Consider the following 20404-nt stretch of genomic DNA (forward strand, 5'->3'; position numbering starts at 1 on the left):
TCCACGCTCCGTGGCACCCAGGTGACCCCGGGGTGCTCTGCCACCTGCCCCCCCCCGGGGCCGTTCTGCCCTTGTTCTCCCGCGCCCCGACGCGGGCCCCATCCGGGGCTGTGCCCTGGGGTCAGCCCCAACGGCCCCGGCCCGGAAACCTGCCCTGGTTTCGGCAGCACCCGGCGCTGAGCGAGGCAGAGCCTCGTGCTCAGCCTGTCCCGTGCAGGGTGCTCAGGGCAGGACCTGTCCCTGTCCCAGCCCCTCTCCCCACCCCTGGGGGGCCCTTGCCCTCCTGCACCCCTCCAGCCCCACCCCTGCCCTCCCCCTCCACCCTCACGTTCTGCTCCCAGCCCCATTCTGCGTTATTACGCCCCCCGTCCCCACCCCTGCCCCCTCGGGACCCTTCTCCCCCGGCCCCCCCAGCCCCATCCCTGCCCAGCTCCTCTCCTCTCAGCCAACGAGTTTATTTCACTACTTCATTACACGGCCCCGTAACGGCCCGGCCCCCACCCCAGGCTGTGTTTGGGGGGGGGGCTGCAGCCCCCCAGTGCCCAGAGCCACCCGCGGCCGCATCCATCCCGCGGGGAGACCACCGCAGCCCTGCCAGAGTCCAGCGGTGGGCAGCAACCACCGGGCAGCCCCAGGGGCTGGGGGGGGGGGGACAGGACACGGCTGCAGGACGCCCCCCCCCATGTCACCCAGCCCCCTGTGGGGGTGGCAGCCAAGTCCCAGCGGGCGCTAGTACAGCTTGCAGTGCACGGGGTGCAGCAGGGCCATGTGCTCGGCCCCCTTGAAGGGCAGCTTCTCGGTGGAGTAGTGGTGCACCACCTCGGGGATGCTGGCGAAGACGCCGCTGGCCTGGCTGAGCGTGTACTTGTTGTCCTTGGTCTGCGCCACGATGATGTGCACGCAGCCCTGGCTGGTCCTGGGTGGGGGGGTGTGGGGGGGTGTGGGGGTCAGCAGGGGGTTGGCAGCCCCCCGGCGCCCACCCACCCACCCACCCACCCAGCGCGGGGTCCCAGCCCGGCCGCTCCGGGGCCGCATCCACCCCTGTTTGTTCCCTTCCCACTCCGATTGTTTCAGCTCCAGGGGCTCCGCTTCCTCAGGAAGGAAATGCCGCCAGCGCTCCCGACAATGCGCCGCGGGCGGGGAGGGGGACGCGCCGCCCCCCGCCCCCCCTTCCCCTCCCCAACCCCGGGCAGCTCGGGGACAGCCGTGTCCCCTTGGTGGGGTAGGACGAGGGGGTGCCACCCCCCGGACAAGGGCACTGCCCACCCCACTGGGGTGCCCGTGCATCAAGTGGTAACTCCTGCGGCCCCTGTGCTGCCACATCCCTCCATGGTGGGACCCCCCCCGTGCCAGGAGCCCCCCCCCAGTGCCGGGACCCCCCCGTGGCTGCAGGGCCACTCACTTGAGCGCGATGGAGTACTTGCCGCTGCCGGTCTCGCTGGTGCGCACCAGGTACCCGGCCTCCTTGCACGCCTGCAGCCGGGTCTCAGCCTCGGCTCGGGTGATGGCCCCGTGGTACCAGCTGCAGGAGGGACACGGGGAGGGGGGGGGACACTGAGAGGTGACCCAGCTCCCCCCCCACACCGCCACCGCTGCCCCACGTGGCTCGGCCTCGTGACTTACGGCTGCTTCTCCAGCGACAAGGCGGGGTCCACCCGCTCGCCCTCGCCGTGCTCCGCGCTCGCCGGTTTCAGCATCTTGGGGGTCCAGCTCTTCTGGCGGAGGTGCTGCCGCGGCGCCTCCTCCTTGGGCCGCTCCGAGCCCTCGAACTGGACTGGGGGAGCGGGGTAGGGGGAGAGGCGTGAGCCTCCTGCTGCCCCCCCACGCCCACCCGCAGCCCCCTCCCAGCCCCAGCCCTTACCCGACAGCGCCTTCACGATCTGCTCCTTCTTCCACTCCCAGGGCTGCTCGTATTCAGCCGCCGGGCGCTCATCATTTTCGGGCAGGCGCCCGTCCCCAGCCCTCGCTTTGCGCTCCGGGGTGCCCTCGCCGGGCTCGTAGGGGGTGTCGTAGAGCTGCGGCCCCTTCCCCGCTGCCTCCTTGCCCCCCGGCCACTTGGCAGCCTCCACCTTGCCCCCCACCTCCCCGGGCTCGCTGGGGCCGTCCAGCAGCAGGATGGCTTTGACCAGTGGGTCCTTGGAGCCCCGGCGGCGGATTTCTGTGGGGCAAAAGGGAGGTGGGTTGGGGAGGGGGCTGCAACTCCCCCCCACAAACCCCCACAAACACTACCCATGGGGAAGGATACGCGGTGGGAACCCCACGTGCCAGGGGCGGGAGGAACCGGGGCAGGAAGGAGCCCATCCCCGTGGCGCCCGGCCGCCGTCGCGGCCCCGAAGCGCTGGCGCCGCCGGCACAGACGCCCGCCCGCGGGGCCGCCGGGATCCCGGAGGAAGCGGGGCCGTGGCTGCAGGATGCTACACCCCAACGCGGAGGCGGCGGAGCAGGGGCTCGCTCCCCCCCACCCACCCTGGGGACACCCCCAGTGGGCGCCCCCAGCCCCATCTCCCCTTCCCCGGGGCTCCCCCTTCCCCGACCCCATTCGCCCCTGACTCCACCAACACCGCTTGGACAAACAGCCCAGGCTGCCCTGCACGGAAAAAAACCATCAGCAGCAAATCTTTTATTTCCAGCTTCCGGCCGACTCAGTTCCTGTTATTCTGTCCAGCTGTGCGGCCTCCTGGGTGGAGCGGGGGTCGCCGGCCTGGGGGGCACAGCCAAGGGGCGGCGGGGGGGACCCGAAGCCGGGGCGGGTGGTGAGAGCGCAGTGAGGTCCCCACGGGGTGGGGAAGGGGCGCGGTGGTGCCGGGTCCCCCAGCACGGCTCAACGTGGCAGCGCCAAGCCCTGGGGCGTCGTACGGGCCCCGTGCACCCTCCCCAGTGGCACCAGGACTTTGCACCGGCGGCCGTGGGTCAGCGCCCGGCCAGGGCAGGCCATCGCCGAACCCGCGCCTTATCTCTCCCCGTGCAGCAGCAGGAAACAGAAGAGCGGCTTTCCTGTTCCCAAAGCCTCCCGCGCCGGGTGGGTCCCCGCCTGACGGCCCCGGTCCTGAGCGGTGCCAGCCCCGCGGCCCCCCCCCCGGTGCGGCACCCACCTGTGATCATCTGCTGCGCGTCGTAGGGCTCCATGTAGCCGTCGTTCTCCCCCAGCCGCTCGGCCTCCCGCTGCCCCTTGGTGCGCTTGGCGTCGTAGGGGTCGGCATAGTCCTCCAGGATGATGACCTGGGGAGGGACAGCACCGGCTGAGGGGGCTCGGGGTGGGGGTCCCATAGTGGCGATGGGGATGCTGTCACAGTGTGCTTGGTGTCTCTTGGCAGGGGACAGGAATGTCCCTAGGTGGGGTGGTGAGAAGTGGGGTGCTAGCCCCAGGTACTGGGATGTGGGACATGCCCACGAGTGGCACCTTTTTGGTTGTGTGTGGGCAGCATCCATCCCCACACAGTCCAGGATTCAGGGACATTTCTGGGTGACGCTCAGGAAGCAGCAGGGCTCAGACCCCAAATGCCACCACGGTGGCGGCCCCGTCCCCAAGGCCACACCGGGCTCCAGAGCCACACTCCCCCCCCCCCCCCCAGTGCTTGTCCCAGCACAGCTTTATGTAAGCGTTTATTGAACCAGTCCCCGAGCAAGTGCCAAGCAAGCAGGGTCAGGCCGGGCTCCTGCAGGGCTGGGACCGGGGAGGGGTTGGGGGGGGGCAACACGGATTAAGGGAAATTGGGATGAAAGGAACTTGACGGCAGCTGGAGCTGGGCACGATGAAACACCGGGGTCAGCCGGGCTAATGATGCTGAGCCCGAGGCTGTTGGAGCTGCCGATGCCAAGCGCTCCCCCCCTGCTCCAAGGATGCGGTGGCTTCGGCACGGCCACTGTCCCCGTGCAGGGGGGGGCTCCATTCCCCCCACCCCACCCCCCCAGTAAGGGTCCCCCCTTACCGTCTCCGTCTTGGCGCTCTTCCCCTTGTCCTGCTCGGGCGCGGGGCTGGCGCTGGGGTAGCTCTTCCCGTTCTTCTCGTGGGCCTCCACCTTGATCAGGCGGTTGATGTAGGTGCCGCAGGTCTTGGGGGGCCCCTCGGGCGCTGCCCCCTCCGCCCTCGAGTTTTTGCGCATTTTCCCGGTGGCGGCTTGGAGCAGTCCCTGCAGGTTGTCCCTCGACAGCCGGCTGCCCCCGTCCTTACCGGCCCCGGGGCCGGCCCGGCAGCCCCCCAGCTCCGCCGCCGAGTTCTTGCGGCTCTTCCCCGGGGGGGCTCCCCCGGGGGGCTCGCCGGGCCCCAAGCTTTTGCGGGAGGGGCCGCACAGCTTGCCCAGGCTGCCGCCGCCGGGCCGAGCCCTCTCCGACACCGTCTTCAGGTTGGCGGGGAACTCCTTGAACCACTTGGCCGCCATGGGGCCGGGGGCGCGGCCCCCCCGGGGCCGGCGGAGGGGGTCAGGGCCAGCTCAGCCGCGGGGCGCGGGGCAGCGCCGCTCCCCCAGCCCGAGGCACCGGGGGCCAGCCCGGGGCAGGGGGGGGCGCGGGGGCCCCGAGCGTCCCGAGCCCCGGGAGGGGACGGGGGCGACCCCCGCGGGAGGGGGGTGCGAGGTGCGGGGGGGGCTCTGCGGGGCTCCAGCCCCGGGCTGCCGGCCCCGGGGGGGGGTCTCTCGCCGTGCTCCGGGGGCAGCTCCCGCAGCCCGGGCTGCTCGCCCCGCGGCGGGCGGGCGGTGCCGTCGCGGTTCCTCGACGGGGGCCGCTCCCCGGGGGCTGCCGCTCGGTCAGGCCGGCCCGGGGGGCCCCATGCGGCGGCGGCGGGACGGGACGGGACCGGCCGGGACGGGACGGGACGGGACGGAGCGGAGCCGAGCGGAGCCGGGGCTGGAAGCGGCCGGAGGGGGCGGTGGGGCCGGAGCTCCCCGCCCAGATCCGGAGGGGGCGGCGCGGCCCCGGGGGGGCGGCGGGGCCGGACCCTGCCCCGACGGCACCGGGACGCGGCCGGTGGGGGTCAGGGGGGGGCCGGTGGGGTCCTGGGGCTGCTTGAACGACGGGAGGGGAAGGGGCTGAGCCTGCACGGCCCCCATGCAAGGCCCCCATGTGCGCAGACCCCATGCGGATACCCCAGACCCCATGCCCAGACCCCGCACGCAGCCCCCCCCCCCCGCCACGCACCCACCAGCTCAGCCCCAGCGCCGTTTTTGCCCCCCCGGCTGCGGTTCCTGGGGCTCAGCCCCATTTCTGCCAGAAATCTCTGTGGGAAACCTCGGTCGGACCCAGAGATTTGGGTTCCTGCGCGGCGGTGCCGGGGCTGGCACCACTCACAGCAAGAGGAAAGGACGGGGACGGGGCAGGGGCTCTGCAGGTGCAGCCCCCCCACCAGCCCCAGGCCAGAGGCAGGTTCCCAGCCTCGCACCCACCCGGAGCAGGGAGCGGAGCTGCTCCGTTACCCCAGGGCTCGAGTCCAAGCTCAGCTCCTCGCCAGCACTGCTGGGCACGGGGCAGCGAGCGTCCCTCCTGCAGGCTTTGGTTAATGTTTGGCTTCGTGTGGGTGCAGACAGCGCCCGCCAGCCCCTACCCGTGCGTTCCTGATCTCCGGGCAGGCTGAGGAGTGCTGGTGTCCTTTGGGTGTTTGGATGAAGGCTGAGGGGGAAGGACAGCGGCGTTTAACCCCAGCTCCTGCTGCTCTTCCACTTGACGTGAGCGCGGTGACCCTTCGCCCTCTCCCCAGCCGGTTCTTGGTGCTAATGAAGCCTCAGAGGGGAGCAGAGCCCTTGGCTTTTCTCCTTGATGAGCTTCACGAGGTCCCTGGCCGCACACTTCTCCCGCCTGCCCTCCAGCCACGCACTTAAAACGCTCCCTGGCAGAGGCTGGAGCCGCTCCTGCAGCGAGCAGCCCCCCGTAATCCCGCTCATCGAGCGTCTTTTTGTTCCAAGGCTCGAAGCAGGGCAACGGGTAATGAGCAGAGCAGCTGCTGGATGTGATAATGGACTTCTGAGGCCCTTTGATTTCCCAATAACTTTGATTCAAACAGCAATGAATTAATCCCAGTGGCTTGGCTTTGCGGCTGATGAGTCAGCCGTGCCCTACAGCTGAGGACTCAGCACCAGGAGCCGGAGCAGCCACAACACCCAGCTCCTTCCAGCAGCAGCAAGGGAGGCTCGAGCAATGGGGCAGGACTGCACGATGCCCCCCAATCACGGCTGCAGCTCAGCCCTGCACCCAGCAGAGGAGGAAAAATGAAATCCTACGGAGCCGGGCTGCTCACACAGGTGGGTGCTGCAGGAACAAGCCTGGAGGCAGCCCAGGTCCCAGCGACTCACAAGGCACTGCCCTCACTCCCTGAATTCGGTGGGCTTCACCCACAGCACAGGGACAAGGCCAGGGCTGATCACACAGCTGTGTGCATGCGGAGCCTCCAGAGCACAAATATGAACACAGCCTCATCCCCTCAGCACAGGGGTAGTGGGGAGAGACTGGCAAGAAGGGAACAGCCCCAGGGTTGGCACGGCCGAGCCTCTGCTCATCCCCCAGTTTCGCAGAATACACCACTGAGAAGTTTGGGGGCAGCAGGCAGCCCCCAGCTGCACACGCAAACCCACAGCAGAACAGGGGCCAGTGCTGCAAACACTCCCCTCTCCCCTCACGGAGGCGTACAAGGTTGCAGGTTACAGAGGCTTGTTCCTGGTGTAAGAGAGGGGGCAGAAGCCCCTCTCCTTGGCTGCCCAGAAAAAAAGAAAAAGGGGGAGTTCTCTTCCAAAAACGTTGCAGCAGCCCTCGCTGCTTGGCTCGTCCTGGCCCATTGCAGCAGGGACAGCACCAGGAGCTGCAGCTCTTCCTTTACCCCCACCTCCAACACCACCCCGGGACTGGACCAGCGTGGAATACATTGGAGGCACAGACACCACAACCTGGTTTGCTCCACGCTGCCAGCACAGGGTTCAATCCACCCAGCAGCAACAGAGGGAGGAAAAAAAAAATAGTGAGACCGGTATCTTCAAATTAACAAACTGTAATTTTTCTCCAAAGATACATTTTCCATACACATCCATCATACACTGTAACAAAAAAAAGCAGTGTACATGAAATAAGAAAATAAATTAAATCCATAGCATAGGTAAGGAGGACGCTCTAGACTGGAGTAGAGTCGAAAGTTTCCAGCGATACAAGAGGCTCAAAAGTTTGTTTTAATAAGAATGCCTGCTAGCAAGGGTCCAGCAAGTGTTTTAGGTCAGTCCAACTGCTTAAACAGTTTTCTTTAGAGTTTATAACAGCCATTATTGTCCTGCAACAGGCAGAGCTATTATATCCTGGGAGAAAGCCAGAGAGGCATCGTAAGATCCAAGTACAGCGTTCAGAAGATGAACGGATCGGTCCTGCAGGATCCATGCTAGCCATCTTCCTTGGGTGGTGTGTACCAGCCTGAAACAAGAACAGAGATGCACGAGGGATGCAGCTGTACAGAAATAAATGCCATACCTAGAAACACCTGGCTCTATACCCACAAACACCCAGCAGCACAAGCACGCTGAGTCTGTTCCCACAGGGCTGTGGGACTGTGCCTGTCCAAAAAAGGACCCCAAATTACCAGGGGCTTTCCCTCCACGTTACTCCACAACACCATGCAAACAGTGCCACGCCGCCTCTAGTGACACCAAAAGCCACCAGCACCGACCTCTGGGGCCAGAGCAGGAATGGCAGAGGGGTGCTGCAGCGTGCTCCCTGCTTTAGCAAGCAGCTGCTGACTGGGAGCATCATCGTGCTCTGGGTGATCTCTGACTTGGGGCAGAAAAGCCTCAATCCAGACCAGCAAAGGGAAAGGCACCCCCTGTCCCTCAGGCCTTACCATTCTTCTCATGGATCTGAACCAGGGACTTGTAGGACTGCTGTGCTCTTGTCAGGCTGTACTGATTCTGCAAGGGAAGCCAGGGTGACAATCAGCCTGGTGTAACGAGCAAAGCCATTTCACAGCCCCCCCCCACCAACTGCACTGCCACAGAGCTGCTTGTCTTCTCACCTGCATCTGTTCCCCTCCCAACCACTTCCCCAGTTCCCTTACACAAAGCCAGAGGGGATTTCCCACACACCTGCCCTTCCCTTCCCAAGAAAAACTCCCTGGGCTACAGCACACCCACAGAAGCCAGCCCTCGCGCTGGGCTCTCGGGATCCCAAGCGCCGACGAGCTCCACTCTGCCTCAGCTGCACAAAGCAGCTGCTGAGTGCCAAGAAGGAGAAGCCCCTGCCTGACCAGCCCCTACCTTATTGGCTCCAAATTGCACTCGCGCTTTCCCTTTCACCAGCGTGGCGCTGATCTGCATAATCACCGACTCGATGGAGTAGGCGCTGCTCCAGCCCTGCGGGACAGAGAGCACCAGTGAGGCCGGCACGGACACGAGCAGGGCCCCGAGGCAGGGAAGGGCTTTCCCGAGCCCTGCACAGGCATCGCAGAGCCACGCCAGCTCTCAGCTGCTGGCAGGAGGCGCAGGCAGCAAGAGGAGTGGGATTTGGCTGCCAGCAGCTGGAATATGAGGTGTGAGAGGCAGCAGCAGCTACCCAGGAGCACGCTGGCAGCCTTTGAGCCCTGGGTCTTTCGCAGGGTCACGCCTGGTACCCACCTGTTTTGTGAGTAGCTCCATGCAGATGGCACCACCACCCAGAACATACCTTGGGGAAGGAATTGGGTAAAGTTACGTGAGAGATGGACACAGCCTCACCCACCCAGTGCTCTGCTAATGAGCCATTTGCTCAGAGAGGATCTCTCAGGGAAGAAAATACACAAAAAACCATCCACCAACCCCGTTGGTACTTCCTGGGAGGGTTACTACATGTTACTACTCGTACCACAAAGGTGACAGGACTTGCAGCACTCCCCAGCGGATAAACTCTTAATGAAAACCTCTCCAAAAACCAGAGCTAGAGACCCCAGAGAGGACAGCCAGGCAAAGAGTTACTCACCCCCCAGACAGCACAGGGGACACGACCCTTACAAATGGTGGATCAAAAGGAAAGTTGTCCTGGAAAAGAGAAGGAAGCAAAGCCATTGAGAAACTTCTCCTCTGATGACTCACTGAAGCAGGCGTGCATCGAGGATGACAGGTTTTGGGAGGCCTTACTTTAAAGGAGAAGTTTAGGAGGATGAAATCTGTTCCTTCTTTCTCTTTGAGGATCTGGAGATCGTTGTGCAAAGCGCTATCCTCGTCAACCCTGCCGAAGGAAAACCCCAGAGGCTCAGAGTCAAGGTCACGCTCGTCAAGTCAGCCACGCTCCCTGCCAGTGAAGCCCAGAGCTACCGTACCTGACAACCCGGCTGCCACGTGGGCCCTCAGGTTCACACCCAGAGGGCAGTGACAGCATGCGCTGCCAGCATTCTGCTCCTGGTTTCCAGAGAAGGCCATCACACACCCTTTTTGCATGCCAGCTTAAATATAAAGACTGCCTGGCCCAAGGAAAAGGCAGCACTGGTGTCTGGAGGGTGTGAAAGCTCGGGGTTTTGCCTGATGCACCTCTTCCAGGACTCTAGGAACAGCAGACAGACTTGCAGAGCCCTCAGATTATCTCATCTGTCTCTGGAGATGATGCCTCCTCCTTTCTGGTGCACAGACAGCAAGCGAGCTGCCCGTGGGACTAAGAGGCTAAACCCCCGCTCTGCCAGGTGTCCCCCTGCCCTGCTCGCTTCCCCCCGGCTCATGGGGATGTTTTGGTCCCACCACCAAGATCCGTGACCCCAACTGTGCCACCTACTTCAGGATTTTGACGTTCCAATCGTACAGGCTGTCATTCACTAGTTCAACTGCATAGTATCCTGCAAGGCAGAGGAGAGGTGTCAGCACAGGAGGAACGGGCAGGGGCTGAGCCACCCCCTGGACTTCAAATCCCCTGCAGCACAGCCTCAGCCCGGCACGGGCTCCCCTTGGAAAAGGGCATCCTGACCGCAGCGGTTTCGGGAAGGGGTGTGGGCGCCATGGCCCACAAAGCCCATTACACGCGGCAGGGTGGAACAGCTGAAGGCATCAAAAACCAGCTTCTGTCTCAGAAGCCCTCCCACCCACGGCAGGCTCCTCGCTTCCATCCAGCACAGACGGGGAACAGACACCACAAGAGGCTGCTCTGCTCGCTTTTGAGCCACAGCAACCCAAGGCCTGAGATCCTCCCCGCAGCGATACCACGGAGCAAAAGGATCCAGCTCTGAGGCCCCTCTGGTGCTGCCCAGAACGAAGGGAAAGGCCCCCACAGCCAGCAGCCCTCTCCCTCCCTCCCTCCCCACACTTACCGCCCTTGAAACTTGGTGATCGGTAAATATCCCTGAGCTCCTTCATTAGCCGGTCAGTGGCCTGCACAGACCCAGACACTGCACCCTGCAAGGAACGGGGGGGCTGCACTGTTACGCTGCTCCCACCGCGGCCGCAGCTGGATGAAGCAGACGCCCGAGCCAAACTGCCCAGCCTCGAAACCAGACCTCGCTGTGCCCCCACCTCGCTCAAGTTTTCCCCTTTCTCCCCACAGAATCTCCCTTGCCCCAGACAAACACGCCGCAGGTGGTGCAGCTGCAGCAGAAACACCTCCCTGCTCCCCCTGCTGCAGGAGACCCCAGCCCAGGGGTACAAAAGCACAACCCAGCAACCTTCTCCAGGACCCAGGGCGAGACCCAGCTCCTGGGAATCCCAAATCCCAGCTGCCCTGCGTGGCATTGCTGCCTCAGGTGCACCGAGCCCACCCGAAGCCTGGGGGCACTGCTCCAGCCCACCCCTGAGCTGCTGCTGTCCCTCTGGCCAGCGCTGGCCCCTTTGATTTGGGGCTAGCAGGCGCCTCCAGCGCTCCTGCCCTTGGGTCCCTCTGCTTCCCCAACCCTGCCGCCCTCCAGGTGACACGTACATTTAAGTAATCTTGCCTCTGGTTCTTTTTTATTTTCTCTAGAATGGCCAGGTTTTCCTTCCCAATGCCTTCATCCTCTGTTTTCTTCCCATCTGCTGGCTCTTCCTCTTTCATCTCATAGTGGTCCAAGTCCTCCGTGTCCTGCGAAGGGGAGAGGTGAGCTAGCACGAGACCCACCCTCGCTCCTCCCCGCTCCGAGTGGCGTAGAGACGAGGTGTCCCGAGGATTCCTGGTGCCCATCTCCCTCCCCAGGAAATCCCAAGTGCAGACACCAGGGTGGAAGACACAAGGGCTCAGTGCAAGGCCTGGGCACACTCCATAAAAAAGTTTTGGGCCCCAGCAGCCCTCCTGTGCCAAAGCCAACAGGCAGAGAGGCACACTTCCCTTTCCAGATTTAAATTGGGCTCCTACAAGCCTTTTGTTCGCTGGGTTCTTCTCTGCCAAGCCTCACGCCTGTCCACAACCAGCCACTAATCCTACACCTGCTCCCCAACAAATCCCATGGAGCTGCAGGGTGCTGCATCTCGGCAGGAGCAGGGCTCGAGCAGCCCCGTGCTGCTTTCTGGATGCCGGAACACAGCACAAATATCCCTGCTCTGTGACCAAGCTCCCAGCACAAACAGGTCACCAGAAGCACAGAAAGGAGAGACTCGCTCACACCGCTCACAGGACGTTCTCCCCTCCAAGAGAGGCCACGTTTCAGGGTGCACCCAGAGGCCCTTTTAGGATCAGCTCAGCTCTCCCCGCTCACATCGAGCTCCTGATGCTCCCCAGCAAGGGCAGAGGATCAGCCCCTCGCCCCCTTCCCCTGCGCTCACCAGGCACGAGCCCACCGATGGCAATCACCAGCAAAAAAAGAGCCACAGCAACCAGCGGCTGCTGCAGACGGTGCTTGTGCTGCACGCAGCCGCTGTCAGCACGTCAGCACGTGGGGTTTGGCTGCGGGCACGCAGAGCTCCAGTGCTGGTCTTAAATCCTCTGAGCAAGCATTTACTTCGGCCTCGCTGGGCTGGCTGCTGCTATTCTGGCCGAGCAGCGTTTTGGGAAGGGCTTTGACATTTTTAGATTGTCACCCAGGAAAATAGATCCTCCTCGAAAATCCCTCGAGTGGATTAACCTGTATAATGCATCTCTGCACCAGGGCATGGCTCCGCCGCTCTGCTCATCCAGCCCAGGCCGGCAGATCTCGCTGCTCAGCGAGAAACCTTTGCTCTGAAGGAGCGCACCGTGTGCTGCACGACACGAGCTGTTGGCAGGGAGCACAAGTGGGAACGCTCGCTGCCAGTCCTCACATCCTGAGCGTTTCTTTTCCAGCTCACAGGAGCGTGACAACTTACCCGCCGCCACTTTGCTGGGAAGCAGCAGGTCTGCAGACAGGCGGGGTTATTCGTGGTAACACTCGGAGCCTCCACGTTTCCCCCGGGGACCCTCGCGAAGGCTGGCCTCGATTTAACAAGCCGTCAGCTTCGCTAAAACCCCGCCAGCTGCTGCCAAGTGACCTGCCCCCAGGTTCTGCGGCGCTGCTGAGGAGGTGCGCAGGCCTCGCGCGCCCAAGGAGAAGTGCACCGCAAAGTGTCACCATGGAGATTCAAGATTATTCCACCCACTGCTAGAGATCTCTAAACCACAAACCAAACAAGCGAAGCCTGTGGGTTCTGCAGCGTGATATTCTCAGCCTGCAGTGAAGAGCGGCCTCCCCTGCCTCTCCTGGTGGCTCCGCTGCTCGCACACGGAGCCATCCCACCTCATCCTCTCTGCGGGAGCTCAGCCCCGCGCCCCTCTGACATCAAACTGCTGCAGAGGAAATCTCAGGCTCTGGAGCACAGCAGCACAACCAGAACTTGTCCCAGGGGCTCCATCCTCACTCAATTTACCTGCCCTCAGAGGCCGCAGCAGCGTCCCCGGGCTGCCGCAGCCCCCTGCGTGCTGTCAGTGCCCTGCTCCCACCTGGGGCTCAGGACCCAGGACCCCAGTAACAAAATGCTGGGAAAAATCCACCTTCTGAGCCTGGTTGGCTTCAGCGGGCCCCATCCTGTCCGTACTGCGCCAATTCCTCCCCCCCTGGACCTCTGTGGCTCAGCACCTCCCTCCAGGCAGCTCACAGCAGGTCGCTGTGCTCAGCTCCCGGGCGCGCGCCCTCACGCAGCGAGGAGACGCTCACCTCCGGCATCTCTTCGTCTTCCTCTTCAGAGGACACCTCTTCCTGCGTGCTCTGCGAGGACAAAAGGGCAGAGCCCGCTCCGTTAGCTTCCCCTGGCCACGCTCCCCTGCCTGCCGCGGCGCTTCCGAAGCAGGGATTTACAAATCCCAGAGCCAGGGTAAAAGCAGAGCCGAGCTGAGGACCTTTACGGGCACCTGCAGCAGAGCAGCTGGGCAGGGATGAAGGGAGGGAAGCAGCGAGAATAAATCAGATGAATAACATCTGAGGTGTCAGGCCAGGGGGGCAGAACCCAGAGCCAGAGCTGGCCGGGCAGCAGCGCTACCAAGGAGAGGATTCCACCCCAGGGAGGGGAGCAAAAACCCCGCACCCGCAGCCTTTAAAACCAGGCAGGCTTTTTTTTTTTCCTGTCATCTCAGGAAACCGCGTCCCAGGCTCCTCACCTGTTCTGCCGGCAGAGGCTGGTCCAACATTTCGACATCTGGATGCTGGGGGAGGTTGTACAGTTTGCACAGGTCTGAAATTATTCGCTTCAGGTGCTGCAGAAGCTGCCCGGAGAGCAGAGGAGTGTCAGGGCCACACCGAGGCCGCACACGGAGCCGGACCTCAGCCACCCTCAGCACCACCACCGCGTCCCCTCCCGAGCAAGCAACGGCCCCCGGAGGGCTCCTTCCAACCCCACCCTGCTCCAGGGGAGCAAAACCACCCGGGAGAAGTCGGAGCTGCTCAGCCCCAGCGTCCTAAGCCCCTAAAAGCCCCGGGGGCTCAGCGCAGGCACTGGGGAAGCAGCCGGCCCCTCGTCGCCCCCCTCCCCACGCAGCCGCCCCCTCACCAGCGTGTTGCCCTTCCTGACTTCCACCAGCCGCTCCAGGATAGCTGCCAGGTTGGGGTCGTCCGACTCCACGGACCAGATCGGGGGGACAGCTGGGTACGACTCCTGGGAGCAAGGAGAAAGCGTTGGAGAGACCCCAAACCGCCCCAGACCCACAACCCCGGTCAGCCGGGGCCCCGTGCCACCCCTCCCCGCGAGCCTGGAGCGAGGGGAGAATTTGGGGGGGAATTTTGGCTGCCCCTTTGGCTCCTGGAGCGTTTGGGGGCTGAGGGTGATTACCGGGGGCTACCAGGGGTGCTCCAGGCTACCGCAGAGGCCGCTCGCACCGCAAGCTGCGGGACCGACACCGTGGGAGGCTCACAGGTGTGGTGCCTGAGGGCTGCTCGGGGCAGTGCCGCTGTGCTCCGTGCCCCCGTTCGGCCCCAAGCACCCGGGACAACGGAAAAAGCCCCCGGGGACCCCTGGTTGGTGTAAATACCGGGAGGCAGCAGCAGGCACCTCCCCGGGGCCCGGCGGCACCCCGAGCCCAAAGCCACCCCCGAGCCCCGGGACACCCCCAGCACGGGCCTGAGGCACCGGGGGGGGGAGTCCCGGTGCCCGTGAGCCCCCTCCCCGGGGGCAGCAGCCGGAGCAGCTCCGAGGAGCCGCCCGGTAACGGCCGCCCCGGTTCCAGCGGGGCCGGCAGCGGCCGCCAACGCCCGCAACGGCGCCGGGGCCCTGCCGGGGCCCTGCCGGGGCCGTCCCGGGGCTCACCGTGATGTTGCAGTGGATGCGGACGGGCCCCGGGGGCGGCCCCCGGGACGCGGAGCCCCCGGCGCGGGCCCCCGGCCCCGGGACGAACTCGCAGCTGATCTCGTCGGGGCAGGCGCTGCCGATGCGGAACCGCTCGTGGCCCCGGTGGAAGATGGACTCGAGCAGCCGCAGCTCCCGCTTCAGGAGCCGCCCGGCGGGGGCCGCCCCGGCTCCGCTCCGCCCGGGCCCCCCCCCCGCCGCCGCCTGCGACCCCGCCGCCTCCTCCGCCCCCGCCCGCTGCATCTTCCCATGGAGGGACCCGAGGGACCCGCTCCGCCGCCACCGGCCCCGGGCCCCGCCGCCGCCGCCGCCGCAGCCCCCGGAGCCGGCCCAAGATGGCGGCGGGACGGCCCCGCTCGCCGGAAGTGACCCCTCCCGCCGCCGCGGGAAGGGGCGGGGCGAGGAGCCGGAAGCGCGAGCGGCGCCGGGCGGGGCGGGCGGCACCAAACCGGAAGTGACGCGGGGAGGAGGCGGGGACCGGGAGGGGGCGGGGCGGGGCGGGGGGGGCGAGGCCCCGCCCGGTGCGGGGGAGGTCACGTGGTCCCCGGGAAAGGGGGCGGGGCTTGAGGAGGGGGCGGGGCCTGAGGTCCCGGTTGGGGGGGGGGGCCCGGTTCGGGGAGGGGCTCGGGGAGGGGGGTCCCGGTTGGGGGGGTCCCGGTTGGGGGGGTCCGGCCCGGCCCCCCCCCGCCGCTGTCTCCGCCCCCCCCCGGTGTTCCCGGCGGAGCGGCGCGGGGCGGCCCCGGCCGAGCTCCCGGCACCGCCTCCCGCCCGGGGCCGCCCCGCCCGGGCCGCCGCCGCCGCCGGCTCCAGCACCGCGGAGAGCGCGGGGCAGCACCGGGGACAGCGCCCGGGCACCGGCACCGGCAGCGGGGTACCGGGAGCGGCACCGGCAGCCCCCATGGCGCTGCTCCGCGTCCTCTGCCTCCTCGCCGCCCTCCCACGTAAGTGCGGCCCCGAACCGGCACCGGCACCGGGAGGGGAGGGAGGGGAGGGGGGCGGGGGTGGGGGTGGGGCAGCGGGCGGGGGGCTCCGGGCCGCCGCCGACACCGACCCCCGCACGGCCCCGGGCCGGCCCCGCCGTGCCGGTAGGGGGGGGACCCCCGGGGCTCCCGGCCCTGCGCCTGCAGCCCGGGCTCTCGCCCCCCGGTACACCCCCACCCCATGGAGGTCACCCCATTGCGCCCCCACCCCTCACACCCCCACCCCACACCCCCCTCATGCCCCTAACCCATAAAACCTCATTACATCCCCACCCCATTGCACCCCCACCCCATGGCGCTCACCCCATTGTGCTCCCACCCCTCACACCCCCACCCCTCACACTGTCACCCCCTCACCCCATTACACCCCCCACCCCATACACCCCCACCTTATTATAATCACCCCACTGTGCTCCCCCCATATGCTCCCACCCCACCACACCCCCACCCCACCACACCCCTGCCCCATACACCCCCACGCCATTACACCCCCATCCCACACACCTCCTCACACCATAAACCCTCACCCCATGCAACCCCATTACTCCCCCACCCCATTACACCCCCACCCCTCACACTCCCACCCCATATACCCTCACCCCCCTCACCCCATACACCCCCACCCCGTACACCCCCACCCCATGCACTCCCATTACACCCCCACCCCATACATCCCCACCCCATACAACCCCACCCCATATACCCTCACCCCCCTCACCCCCCTCACCCCATACACCCTCACCCCATGCACTCCCACTACACCCCCACCCCTGACACCCCCATTCCATACACCCCCACCCCTCACACTCCCACCCCATATACCCTCACCCCCTTCACCCCATACACCCCCACCCCATTACACTCACCCCATACACCCTCACCCCATACACCCCTATTACACCCCCACCCCATACATCCCCACCCCATGCACTCCCATTACACCCCCACCCCATACCCCCCCGTTACTCCCCACACCCCCATGCCCCATCTGGCCCCGCAGGCAGCCTGGGCACGGACACGGAGGAGCGGCTGGTGGAATACCTGCTGGACCCGGCGCGCTACAACAAGCTGATCCGCCCGGCCACCAACGGCTCGCAGCTGGTCACCGTGCAGCTCATGGTGTCGCTGGCGCAGCTCATCAGCGTGGTGAGTGGGGGGGCTCGGCCCCACGACCCCCGCCCCGCTCCGCCACCCCCATAACCCCGTAACTGGGCCCCTCTCTCCGCAGCACGAGCGGGAGCAGATCATGACCACCAACGTCTGGCTGACCCAGGTGAGGGAGCCCCTGCCCCGGGACCCCTGCCCCGGAACCCCCTGCCCCAGGACCCCCTGCGCTGGGACCCCCTGCACCAGGATCCCTGCACTGGGACCCCTTAACCAGGACCCCTGCCCTGGAACCCCTGAACCAGGACCCCCTGCCCCAGGACCCCCTGAACTGGGACCCCTTAACCAGGACCCCCTGAACCAGGACCCCCTGCACCAGTTCCCCTGCACCCTGCCCCGTCCCCCCCCCCATGCAGCCTTCCGTCCCAGACCTCCGTGCACCCTAATTTATGACCCCCATGCCCCCTGCCCTAGGACCCTCCCCATTTCCCTGCCATGGGACCCGCAGCCCCCTGCCTGGGTACCCTGCGCCCTGCCCTGGGACCCCCCAGATTAGAAACCCCTGTGCTCCCTGCCCTGGGACCCCCAGCCCCCCAGATTCTGGACCTCCATGTCCTCCTCCCTGGGACCCCCCCTGTGCCCTGGGACCCTCCCCGTGCCCCCTGTGCCCCGGGCTGAACGCGGGTGCCGGCAGGAATGGGAGGATTACCGCCTCACCTGGAAGCCGGAGGACTTCGACAACATGAAGAAGGTCCGCCTGCCCTCCAAGCACATCTGGCTGCCTGACGTGGTGCTCTACAACAAGTAGGTGTTGTTTTTTTTTTTGGGGGGGGAGGTGTGCACACCCCAACCCCACCCAGGGCACGCTGCACTGCTGGGGCAGGGCTGGGGCTGACTGCATCCCTTTGCCCTAGCGCCGACGGGATGTACGAGGTGTCCTTCTACTCCAACGCGGTGATCTCCTACGACGGCAGCATCTTCTGGCTGCCCCCGGCCATCTACAAAAGCGCCTGCAAGATCGAGGTGAAGCACTTCCCCTTCGACCAGCAGAACTGCACCATGAAGTTCCGCTCCTGGACCTACGACCGCACGGAGATCGACCTGGTGCTGAAGAGCGAGGTGGCCAGCCTCGACGACTTCACGCCCAGCGGCGAGTGGGACATCGTGGCGCTGCCGGGGCGGCGCAACGAGAACCCCGATGACTCCACCTACGTGGACATCACCTACGACTTCATCATCCGGCGCAAGCCGCTCTTCTACACCATCAACCTCATCATCCCCTGCATCCTCATCACCTCCCTGGCCATCCTCGTCTTCTACCTCCCGTCCGACTGCGGCGAGAAGATGACGCTCTGCATCTCCGTCCTGCTCGCCCTCACCGTCTTCCTGCTGCTCATCTCCAAGATCGTGCCGCCCACCTCGCTGGATGTGCCGCTGGTGGGCAAGTACCTCATGTTCACCATGGTGCTGGTGACCTTCTCCATCGTCACCAGCGTCTGCGTGCTCAACGTGCACCACCGCTCGCCCACCACGCACACCATGCCGCCCTGGGTGCGCACCCTCTTCCTTCACAAGCTCCCGGCGCTGCTCTTCATGAAGCAGCCGCGGCAGAACTGCGCGCGGCAGCGCCTGCGCCAGCGCCGGCACACCCAGGAGCGCGCCGCCGCCACGCTCTTCCTCCGGGCCGGTGCCCGCGCCTGCGCCTGCTACGCCAACCCCGGGGCCGCCAAGGCCGAGGGGCTCAACGGCTACCGGGAGCGGCAGGGGCAGGTGCCGGCCCCCCCGGCCCCCTGCGGCTGCGGGCTGGAGGAGGCTGTGGAGGGCGTGCGCTTCATCGCCGACCACATGCGCAGCGAGGACGATGACCAGAGCGTGAGTTGGGGCAGGGCTGTGGGGTGCACGGGGAGCCGGGGGGTGTCTGGAGGGCTGTGAGGTGCACGTGGGGCTGTGGGATACGGGCAGGGGTGTGGGCAGGGATATGGGGTGCACGTGGGGCTGTGGGGTGCACGCATGACCGCGGGGTGCGTGTGGTGCAGCGTGTGCGTGCTGGTGCCCGGCTACACCCGGGAAAGGGACGTGCACTCCTGCACACCACCACCAGCGACGTCCCTCTCTGGCCACATCCCTGGGGCCCCTCGGGACCCCGTTCCTGGCCCCGACCCTGCTGCTGCGGCCCCTTCCCCAGGCCCAGCAGGATGCGGCTGCTCCAGCCCTGGATCCCGGGAGGGCTGACCCTATGCAGCCGTCGCAGCAGCACCGTGAGGCTGCAGATTTCAGCGCAGGCAGGCCCGGCTGGGGCTGCTCAGAGTTTTCTGGGCTCAGCAGAGGGGCTGGGGCAGGGCCCTGGGGCTGTGCCGCGGGCTAGAGGCAGCTCCAGGAGCCGCAGTGCTGAGGGTGCAGATTTGGGGCTCTGCAGAGCAGCGAGGAGCTGAGCCTGCAGGGACACGGGCAGTGAGAGCAAAGCCGGTGCAAGGCAGCTCAACCCCGGGGTTGACCGAGTTTCTCCCGGCCCCGTGCAGGTGAGCGAGGACTGGAAGTACGTGGCCATGGTCATCGACCGCCTCTTCTTGTGGATCTTCGTCTTCGTCTGTGTCTTTGGCACCGTCGGCATGTTCCTCCAGCCCCTCTTCCAGAACTACGCCACCAACTCCCTGCTGCAGCTCGGCCAGGGCACCCCCACCTCCAAATAGTGCCGGGGGCCGCCCACCCTCCCCGCCAGCCCCTAAGTGCCGGGGGCAGCGGGGGACTGTGGGCTCACTGCCCGTGCCCCCCAGCGGAGCCAGGTGGGCAGGTCCTGGGGCTGGGCGCTGGGCTCCAGGCAGCCACTGCAAACCAATAAATACTCACACAGGAGGGAACTGCTTTGTTTTACTTTCATTTCATCCCACACCGCTTCCCAGAGGTGCTGGCACAGGGCAGGGGAGGGAACAGGTTGCGGGCAGGGAGCCCCCCACAAGGTAAGAGGCTGGGGGGGTGATGAGCTGGAAGAAGAAAACCAAAATTGCCAAGGGTTGGAGCATGGTGGTGGGAAAACAGCTCCTGGGGAAGCGTCTGACTCCTTCCCACATCCCCATTTTAGCACTGGGGGCTCCCAGCACCTCCCCTGGTGATGCCCAAACCAGGGTGAGGGGCCCGAGCCCTGCATCCCTCGGGGCTTCGCTGGTGCAGCAGCACCAGGAGGAGGCTGAGGCTGCTCCAGCTCCCCGCGGTGAGCGCACTGGCAGCAGGACGCTATTTTTAGGTCTGACCTGGAGGCATGGACAGGGCAGTGAGTGCGGCAGGCAGTGGTGCCACCATCCACTGCAAAAACCCAGGCTCAGCCCACTGAAACCACGAGCAGCCCTGGGATGAGCTGCAGTCGTGATTTATTTTCATTTTATTGTAAATTGGGCAGTTTGAGGCCGAGGGTCGCAGCATGGGGACAGCAGCCCCAGCTGGTCCTGCTGCAGCAGCGCTTCCCACGCTGGCACTTGCAGGCAGGAATTGGCCTCTTGGGGGAACATTTTAAATTGAGTGTTTTCTATAAATACCACTTATCCTCTGTGCAGCCAGGGAGCAAGGAGCAGTGACCAGCAGCGGGTTGCTCTGGGGGAAGCCACACCCCAGAAAGGATTTAAAACCCAGACATTGCACCCAGCCAGAGAAACCCCAGGCTGCTGGAGTCGGTGCTCTCCAACCCCCTCCTCTCAAAGTGCTCCATGGTGTGTA

General features: G+C 65.6%; 3 protein-coding genes across 3 annotated transcripts; 1 reads left to right on the plus strand and 2 right to left on the minus strand.

Moving 5' to 3' along the window:
- Positions 1-439: 439 nt before the first annotated feature.
- SHE (Src homology 2 domain containing E) lies at positions 440-4864 on the minus strand. Its single transcript, XM_038167894.2, has 6 exons — positions 3930-4864; positions 3093-3219; positions 1862-2158; positions 1624-1774; positions 1403-1522; positions 440-916 (listed from the first exon to the last, which is right to left on the minus strand). The coding sequence occupies exons 1-6, from the start codon at positions 4377-4379 to the stop codon at positions 730-732; spliced, it is 1332 nt and encodes a 443-aa protein (XP_038023822.1). The 5' UTR covers positions 4380-4864; the 3' UTR covers positions 440-729.
- A 2090-nt stretch (positions 4865-6954) lies between these two features.
- UBE2Q1 (ubiquitin conjugating enzyme E2 Q1) lies at positions 6955-14977 on the minus strand. Its single transcript, XM_027444452.3, has 13 exons — positions 14574-14977; positions 13821-13925; positions 13432-13536; positions 12992-13042; positions 10831-10971; positions 10229-10313; positions 9700-9760; positions 9072-9162; positions 8914-8972; positions 8574-8622; positions 8217-8312; positions 7805-7871; positions 6955-7380 (listed from the first exon to the last, which is right to left on the minus strand). Exons 1-13 carry the CDS (start codon positions 14853-14855, stop codon positions 7349-7351), a joined length of 1224 nt encoding a protein of 407 aa, XP_027300253.2. The 5' UTR covers positions 14856-14977; the 3' UTR covers positions 6955-7348.
- Positions 14978-15248: 271 nt separating this feature from the next.
- CHRNB2 (cholinergic receptor nicotinic beta 2 subunit) lies at positions 15249-19554 on the plus strand. Its single transcript, XM_027444451.3, has 6 exons — positions 15249-15553; positions 16593-16738; positions 16821-16865; positions 17391-17500; positions 17611-18568; positions 19216-19554. The coding sequence occupies exons 1-6, from the start codon at positions 15511-15513 to the stop codon at positions 19384-19386; spliced, it is 1473 nt and encodes a 490-aa protein (XP_027300252.1). The 5' UTR covers positions 15249-15510; the 3' UTR covers positions 19387-19554.
- Positions 19555-20404: the final 850 nt, after the last annotated feature.

This window comes from Anas platyrhynchos, chromosome 26, assembly GCF_047663525.1.
Source record: "Anas platyrhynchos isolate ZD024472 breed Pekin duck chromosome 26, IASCAAS_PekinDuck_T2T, whole genome shotgun sequence".
In the NCBI taxonomy this organism is placed as follows: Eukaryota; Metazoa; Chordata; class Aves; order Anseriformes; family Anatidae; genus Anas; species Anas platyrhynchos.

Bases quoted from the DNA above. Each gene is read 5' to 3' on its own strand.
- UBE2Q1 (XM_027444452.3), bottom strand. From the start codon at position 14,855: ATGCAGCGGGCGGGGGCGGAGGAGGCGGCGGGGTCGCAGGCGGCGGCG. The intron at 8,313-8,573 runs GTGGGTACCAGG...TCTGTCCCGCAG, and splicing joins TGGAGCTACTCACAAAACAG to GGCTGGAGCAGCGCCTACTC. The intron at 7,872-8,216 runs GTAGGGGCTGGT...CTTCCCTTGCAG, and splicing joins TGCAATTTGGAGCCAATAAG to AATCAGTACAGCCTGACAAG.
- SHE (XM_038167894.2), bottom strand. From the start codon at position 4,379: ATGGCGGCCAAGTGGTTCAAGGAGTTCCCCGCCAACCTGAAGACGGTG. The intron at 1,523-1,623 runs GTAAGTCACGAG...TCCCTCCTGCAG, and splicing joins TTGTCGCTGGAGAAGCAGCC to CTGGTACCACGGGGCCATCA. The intron at 917-1,402 runs GTGAGTGGCCCT...CCCCCCACCCAG, and splicing joins AAGTACTCCATCGCGCTCAA to GACCAGCCAGGGCTGCGTGC.
- CHRNB2 (XM_027444451.3), top strand. From the start codon at position 15,511: ATGGCGCTGCTCCGCGTCCTCTGCCTCCTCGCCGCCCTCCCAC. The intron at 16,866-17,390 runs GTGAGGGAGCCC...GGGTGCCGGCAG, and splicing joins CCAACGTCTGGCTGACCCAG to GAATGGGAGGATTACCGCCT. The intron at 18,569-19,215 runs GTGAGTTGGGGC...GGCCCCGTGCAG, and splicing joins GCGAGGACGATGACCAGAGC to GTGAGCGAGGACTGGAAGTA.